The sequence below is a fragment of the Haliotis rubra genome, unplaced genomic scaffold (assembly GCF_003918875.1).
Source record: "Haliotis rubra isolate DU_JTF1 unplaced genomic scaffold, ASM391887v1 Scf1061, whole genome shotgun sequence".
Lineage (NCBI taxonomy): Eukaryota > Metazoa > Mollusca > Gastropoda > Lepetellida > Haliotidae > Haliotis > Haliotis rubra.
The window spans coordinates 219,930-228,738 of NW_025764961.1; the positions used below are offsets into that span (position 1 = coordinate 219,930).

Below are 8,809 nucleotides of genomic sequence, written 5' to 3' on the forward strand. Positions count from 1 at the left end.
CTAGGTCGCACTCAGGGCGTGTGTGTGAAATATGTTACACGTTGGCAATCTATAAAATGTCTAGATATTACAATCATGTTATAAAGTCACTAAGTATAAGCAGATCGTGTGCATTTTATGAAGTTTCAAAATGCATACAAATATGATAATAAACTAATTAGGATTATAAGACAAAATATATAGAGAATCTCACCCAAGTGTCTTCTGATATCAATTATATCAACACGAGTTGATAAAGTTACAAATATCCGAGGCTTGCCGAGGATATTTTTACTTTATCAACGAGTGTTGATATATTTGATATCAGAAGACACGAGGGTGAGATTCTATTTATCATCCAAAATCACTCTTTATTAATTTTCAATGAAAAATGTACATCTCTGAACATGGTACTGCCATTAGACTTGCAGTGCAGCGATGTCATAACATTGTGACGTCATCAAGTAAATGACGTCATAGCATTGTCAGGGCATTGTACAAAATCTACTGTCAAAACGATATCTCCTAGGAGATATCGTTTGATCTCACACAAGCGATATCTCCTGTGGAACACAGTTTTGGATGATAAAAAGACGTACATAGACTTCTTTATTTCAGTCCTAACATTTTTTACCACTGGCAGATGGTTAAACTTAAAATGTTTTCATTTGTTATCAAAAAAATGCCATTTAATACAACATTCAGATTGACTAGTAGTGAACCAAGGCTCACTACTCTCACCAAGACTCCCCTTGTACTTAGTTAGCCTTACTTTCAAAACAATGCTATAATATCAGGCTTCTCACCAAATTCAAGGTCAAACTGTTTCTTAAATCAAATTCTACATCCATTTGCGTTAACATTTTTATAAAGTCAATATTACTATGAAATCAAAATCTTACATCAAAGCGGCGTAAAACCATACTCACTCACTCACTCACTCACTCACTCACTCACCCACCCACCCACCCACCCACCCACCCACCCACTCACTCACTCACTCACTCACTCACTCACTCACTCACTCACTCACTCACTCACTCACTCACTCACTCACTCACTCACTCACTCACTCACTCACTCACTCACTCACTGGAGTAAAACAATAACAAAAGCAACAACCAGTCCACGGAAATTGCTCTGGATCGGTGGCCCTTTAAAATGTGGAACGGATTTGCCCTCTAGCTCACTTGGACATATGATCAGACATGTCGCACAATACTCCTGCGGCAGTGGCTACATATAGAAATGATTTAGAAAATATATGCATGTGTCTGCTAACATTGAAGAAAGAGAGCAGAAATTAGTAATATATTTGTGTTTATGCAATGGTATCACATTTTTAATAATATTCTATTTCCTCTCAGAATCAAAAACGTCTGACAACCACAATATAGGCTTCTGATACTGCTGGGTCTGTCACAAGGTGCTACTTTCCTGCAAACTCTGAATCGAATTATGTCACATCAGTCCTCATCAGTGGTGTTGGTTTGAGCAAGGATGGGAACCTGGGTGACGTGTTTCGACAGGGTGGTGTATTCCATCAATCTCGCTGGCTCAGTGCTTGGACTATCCACCATATGGAGATTTCCCTACGTCTATTTTCAAAGTGGAGGTGGTAAGCATTTTCATTTATTAAAAAACACTGTCTCAAAGTAAAAGTTTTGTCCCTGTATGTTCCTTTAGTCATATTTTGCATTTGTGTAGAACCTCTAAAACCTTGAAGTAGTCATGTATAGGGATGACAAGTCTTTACGAGTATGGGGGGAGTTTGAAAACGGTATAAGTATCTATATTGAAACGTTGCTATTGTACAATAAAGAAGTTGATCATCCATAAAGACTTGTCATTCCTATTGCTTACAACTCCTAGTATGCCTCTCAAACAGTTTAATAATGTGTTTCCCTACAACTTCATCATCAGTGTTTGTATTAGGCTTCAATAAGTATGTACGTATTGTCATTATATTGTGTAGAACCTGTAAAAACATGACGTAGTAATGTATATACCTTCATCTTCAACATCGGTGTTTGTACTGAGGTTTCAATAAGTATGTACGTATTGTCATTATATTGTGTAGAACCTGTAAAAACATGACGTAGTAATGTATATCCCTACAACTTCAACATCGGTGTTTGTACTAGGTTTCAATAAGTATACATTGTCATTATATTGTGTACGTTAATAACATATGTTTTAATAGAGTATTGTCCAGTAACTGTTAGAATGAAACTGTCAGGGCTGATGTACCTTACTCTTGTGGCATCCTTCCAGGTACGTTTCTCATCCCATACTTGTTGGCCATGTTTGTGTGTGCATTGCCTGCCACCCTGTTGGACGTGCTCTTCTGTCAGTTCTCCGGCCGTGGTCCTGGACGTAGGTGGATTGTCTGCCCTTTGTTTCAAGGTAAGTCACGGCCATGTCTGGAACTACAAAGTCACATGTTTCTTATTGTACTGATAAACGGTATGTTGGCTTAGTTGTAGAAGTCAAGCTGGTGTGTCACAACTAGCAAGCGGCACGTGTGCCACAGTAATTACGGCATTGCCGATTATGTTTTTTACATACTTGTGGTATGTGGTCCTGTGCATAGAGCTCAGGTCACAAATCAGGGGAAGTTAAGCAATGTTCGTCGCAGAGTCCAGTCCTTGGATGGGTGACTGTGTTTGGCAGCTTGACTCCTGAGAGTTTCTAGGACTTCATTCCTGCCCCACAATGAAGCACATGTGACACATGTGGTCTCAGTCCCTAGGCAAGTGAGTTTGTTCAAAATTGCCTCTGTTCACCCAGCAGAAAGTGGGTACCCGGTGGGATAAAGTCATGCGACTATAACCCGTAGCGCTTTACAGACAGCTTGGGTTATCAGGGGTAATAATATTTTGTTTGGGCGCTTCAAGCATGCATTGTGCATGGAGCAATGCACATGATAAATGGACTATTGTTATTTCCCCAGTTGTATGGAAAGTTTTGAAGGCAGCATCACTTAAGGCTTCATTTCACTGATGCTGAAACGCTGCTTTCCAATTGGAAATTCAGTCCTGTCCACACGGCTTTAAGCCCAACTTGCTCACTCAGTCATAACTAACAGGCTTGTGTGACCAAAAAAGTAAAATGATGTCATGGTGTGATTTTATTTCACTTACCATAAGACCCGTGAACATCTGGGGTAGAATAGGTCGTCAGCAACCCATGTGCTTGCCATAAAAGGCGACTATGCTTGTCGTAAGAGGCGACTAACAGGATCAGGTGGTCAGTTTCGCTGACTTGGTTGACACATGTCATCGGTTCCCAATTGCGCAGATAATATGCTCATGCTGTTGATCACTGGATTGTCTGGTCCAGACTCGATTATTTACAGACCGCCACCATATAGCTGGGATATTGCTGAGTTCGGCGTAAAACTAAACTCACTCACTCACTGACTCACTTCCCATAACATGTATTTGTGATGGATGCCAGCGGTTGGGCAGGACATATTCAGGTTCTTGAGAGGCATTTAGAAGTTGGTGTTCAAGTAAAACGCAAATGTTATGGATGACAACTTCTTCATTATTGTATATCACAACGTTTCTGGGCTATTCCTTGCCCCTTCATAATTCACCTGACGAAGGGGCAAGGAATAGCCCAGAAACGTTGTGATATACAATAAAGAAGAAGTTGTCATCCATAATATTTGTGTTTTACTGGGACATATTCACCTTTCATGAACTCCTGATATCATCACCAGTTGATAGTGACACTGAAGTGGGAATCTAACAGTGGTTGTTTGTGATAATGGAAAGTCATTTGTCGTTTATATACACATGGGACAAGTATCGCGACACCCTATATTTTTCGTAGTATAAATATATTATCGTTAACCAACTTAGCAAAGGAACTTATCCAAACCTCAATTTAGTTGGATAAGTATCTGGATAAACTTACCGCCAAGGAAAAACGAAAGAAAAACTAGTTTATTAAGAGAAACAAACATGTCAAAACATTTATTCAGTTTGAAGTGCTAATTCCTGTGGTCATATGATGTTAACAAGTCAAGATTCTGATAACTGGTCATATGTTAACAAGTCAAGAATCTGATAACTGTGGTTGTATGATGTTAAGTCAAGATTCTGATAACTGTCGTTGTATGATGTTAACAAGTCAAGATTCTGATAACTGGTTGTATGATGTTGACAAGTCAAGATTCTCATAACTGGTCGCTTGATGTTAACAAGTCAAGATTCTGATAACTGTCGTATGATGTTAACAAGTCAAGATTCTGATAACTCGTCGTATGATGTTAACAAGTCAAGATTCTGATAACTGTCATCGTATGATGTTAACAAGTCAAGATTCTGATAACTGTCGTATGATGTTAACAAGTCAAGATTCTGATAACTGTCGTCATATGATGTTAACATTAGTCAAGATTCTGATAACTTTGGTTGTATGACGTTAATTAGTCAAGATTGTAAAAATTGTGTCTGTATGATGTCATAATAATAGTAACGATAAAGTTAGTATTTATATAGCGCCTTTTCCAACATCTTTGCTCAGAGGTGCTTCAAGGCAAAGGAGCTGTCAAAAATGTGAGTTTTCAAGACACGCTTGAATAGTTCAAGGACTTTGATGTTCTGAATGTTTGGTGGCAAGTTATTCCACAGACTTGGTCCTGCTTTAGAAAAACAATTCTTCTTTCTCGTCAGTGGAATGTCTAGCACTCACGACCGCATCATACCAAAAGACGTTAAAATATGGTACTTGTTGGTGCCTGCCTGGCGCTCGGCATTAATAGGTACAACAAGGACTGGTCGGCTCGGAGTCAGTATAATGTGTCTGAGTGGGGTATTCATGCTTCACTGCGGCATGGTATCTCAGTGGGCTAGCACTATAAAACCAGCTTAAGTCTGGGCTAGTACAAGCAGCCGCACAGACACATACACACGCATGCACGTCATCATATGAGCGAAATATTCTCAAGCACGACGTTAAACCCAATTTCACCTCACCTCACCTCATCTAGCACTCACGAGGATTTGGGTGTCAGTGTTCTTCTGGGGTTCATCAAGTCACTGATCTATACTGGAGCCAGATGGTTGAGAGAGTTGAACACAAAGATGAGAATCTTAAACATTGAGCCTTCAGTACTGGAGTGATGTGTTCTGCGTTTGGTCCCAGTAATGAGGCGAGTAGCACAGTTCTGACGCTCTGTAATTTGACTAGTGCTTTCGCTGATGATCCGTAAAGGGGACTATTGCAATAGTCTAAGCTTGATGTCACAAAAGCATGGATGAGAGTCTTAACTGCTTTCTCACCAGTGTACCGTTTGATGAGGCTGCTGTTTCTTATATGAAAGTAGGCTGTCCTGCATACAGCATCGGAGTGACGCTCAAGAGCCAGAGAAGACTCGAAAATAACACCAAGGTTTTTATAGCGTGTGAACTTGGCCTGATATCGCTCTCACCTACTTTCAGTGGCTGGTATTGGAATGATGGCAGTGTAGATTTCGATCCACGTATAACAAGCTCTGACGTATCACCATTAAGTCGTAGGAAGTGAGTTGTCATCCAGGTCCTTTTCTTGTCAACACATGCAGTTATGGAGTCACGTAGAGCTGTAACAGAAGCAGCAACCTTTGTATTGAATCCCATATAGATCTGAGAGTCGTCGGCATACATTTTAAGTATTTTTATGTGCACTCTGATTATTTTGTCGCTCATAGCATTCATGGGGTGAGTTGGTTGGTTGGTTGGTTTGTTGTTTAACGCCGCACTCAGCAGTATTCCAGCTATATGGCGACAGTCAGTGAATAATCAACTCTGGACAGGCAATCCAGTGATCAACAGCATGAGCATCGATCGATGCTAGTGGAATGCAATGACATGTGTCAACCAAGCTGTCTTAGCGCTAAGATAGTCGTAAGTTAATGTTAATGTATGGCACTTATGACTATCTTGGCACTAAGGGAGCTTCGGAAATCTAGGTCCAGATCTTCATGGGTATCATGGGGTAAGTTTTCTTGGAGTTTATGAATGATATACTGCTATATGGGGCTTTCAAATTATTGATGTTGCCATACTTTTTCCATGTCTATATGTATAGAAAGAAATATTATGTTTTGCTATCATATAAACATTTTGTTCTGTTCCAGGCATAGGATACGGCATGGTTTTCATCAGAAGTATCGTCAGCATATACTACAGCGTCATCCTTGCCTGGAGCCTCTACTACATCTTTAGTACATTCAGTGAATTCCTTCCATGGACCCTGTGCACCAACGAATGGAACACGGACCTGTGTGTTGGCGTGGACAGTCAAACAAATTCATCCTTTCTTGTCAATGGTACGGGGTTATCGCATGTGGAAACGACGACCTTGTCTTCTGATGTCACCACTCAAAATGTCTCTGCTTCTGAGGAATACTGGAGGTTCGTTATTAGCCACATTCTGTTAAACATGGAAGATGTGCAGAATTGTAGGATATACTGTCACTTACTTCAGGTATCATTCCCTGTGTATTGGTTTACATTTTCTGTGATTAGATTTATGTAACTATAGGCACAACGTTTGTCCGTGCAGTACAAGCACCACATTCTTTGATATGTCTTTGTCATATTCACACAGAGAGATAATAGCATGTTATTTGATGTGTGAAGGTATATTGTCAGTGTGATGGTTATGTTAACAACCCTCCCCACATCCTGTAGTGATATTGTCAGTGTGATGGTTATGTTAACAACCCTCCCCACATCCTGTAGTGATATTGTCAGTGTGAGGGTTATGTTAACAACCCTCTCCACATCCTGTAGTGATATTGTCAGTGTGAGGGTTATGTTAACAACCCTCCCCACATCCTGTAATGATATTGTCAGTGTGACAGTTATGTTAACAACCCTCCCCACATCCTGTAGTGATATTGTCACTGTGATGGTTATGTTAACAACCCTCTCCACATCCTGTAGTGATATTGTGAGTGTGACAGTTATGTTAACAACCCTCTCCACATCCTGTAGTGATTTGTCAGTGTGATGGTTATGTTAACAACCCTCCCTGCATCCTGCAGTGATATTGTCAGTGTGATGGTTATGTTAACAACCCTCCCCACATCCTGTAGTGATATTGTCAGTGTGACAGTTATGTTAACAACCCTCCCCACATCCTGTAGTGATATTGTCAGTGAGATGGTTATGTTAACAACCCTCCCCACATCCTGTAGTGATATTGTCAGTGTGATGGTTATGTTAACAACCCTCCCCACATCCTGTAGTGATATTGTCAGTGTGATGGTTATGTTAACAACCCTCCCCACATCCTGTAGTGATATTGTCAGTGTGAGGGTTATGTTAACAACCCTCCCCACATCCTGTAGTGATATTGTCAGTGTGACAGTTATGTTAACAACCCTCCCCACATCCTGTAGTGATATTGTCAGTGAGATGGTTATGTTAACAACCCTCCCCACATCCTGTAGTGATATTGTCAGTGAGATGGTTATGTTAACAACCCTCCCCACATCCTGTAGTGATATTGTCAGTGAGATGGTTATGTTAACAACCCTCTCCACATCCTGTAGTGATATTGTCAGTGTGACAGTTATGTTAACAACCCTCCCCACATCCTGTAGTGATATTGTCAGTGTGACAGTTATGTTAACAACCCTCTCCACATCCTGTAGTGATATTGTCAGTGAAATGGTTATGTTAACAACCCTCCCCACATCCTGTAGTGATATTGTCAGTGTGATGGTTATGTTAACAACCCTCCCCACATCCTGTAGTGATATTGTCAGTGAGATGGTTATGTTAACAACCCTCTCCACATCCTGTAGTGATATTGTCAGTGTGATGGTTATGTTAACAACCCTCCCCACATCCTGTAGTGATATTGTCAGTGAGATGGTTATGTTAACAACCCTCTCCACATTCTGTAGTGATATTGTCAGTGTGAAGGTTATGTTAACAACCCTCTCCACATCCTCTAGTGATATTGTCAGTGTGACAGTTATGTTAACAACCCTTCCCACATCCTGTAGTGATATTGTCAGTGTGATGGTTATGTTAACAACCCTCCCCACATCCTGTAGTGATATTGTCAGTGAGATGGTTATGTTAACAACCCTCCCCACATCCTGTAGTGATATTGTCAGTGAGATGGTTATGTTAACAACCCTCTCCACATCCTGTAGTGATATTGTCAGTGTGACAGTTATGTTAACAACCCTGCCCACATCCTGGAGTGATATTGTCAGTGCGAAGGTTATGTTAACAATCCTGCCCACATTCTGTAGTGATATTGTCAGTGTGACAGTTATGTTAACAACTCTTTCCACATCCTTTAGTGATATTGTCAATGTGAGGGTTATGTTAACAACCCTCTCCACACCCTGTAGTGATATTGTCAGTTTTGTGTAATTGTACGTGATTTGTTTGTTTGTACATTTCAGCAAACACTTGCTTCAGATGTCCTCTGGAATCGGTGACCCTGGAAGTATTCGGTGACAGCTTCTTCTGTGTTTAGTGGGAGCCTGGCTGTTAGTGTTCATCGGTACCATAAAACCCAGCAGCTCCACAGACACGGTATTGTTACTAAGCTGCTTTATGCTGTAATGGTGAAGTAATAGTGGAAGAAAAATGGAATTTAGTTAAGATTATAAACAATGAAATAGTGTCATCATCAGGACATTCGGATTGGTCAGCTTCTACATGTTCAGCTCTATCCTTGACGTGCAATCAAGTACAATATTCCTGTTGAAAATGTATTCCTACATAAGGGTTTACGGGTACATTTACACATTTCTATTTTTTACTGCTGTAGTCTGTTAATGTGTTTTTGGCATATGTATGTTACATAT

General features: G+C 40.4%; 1 protein-coding gene across 1 annotated transcript; it reads left to right on the forward strand.

Annotated features, from left to right (window-relative positions):
* The first annotated feature begins 1,479 nt into the window (after positions 1 to 1,479).
* Positions 1,480 to 8,475, forward strand: LOC124278389 (sodium- and chloride-dependent betaine transporter-like). Its single transcript, XM_046714108.1, has 4 exons — positions 1,480 to 1,597; positions 2,254 to 2,355; positions 6,110 to 6,301; positions 8,402 to 8,475. The coding sequence occupies exons 1-4, from the start codon at positions 1,480 to 1,482 to the stop codon at positions 8,473 to 8,475; spliced, it is 486 nt and encodes a 161-aa protein (XP_046570064.1).
* The last annotated feature ends 334 nt before the right edge of the window (positions 8,476 to 8,809 follow it).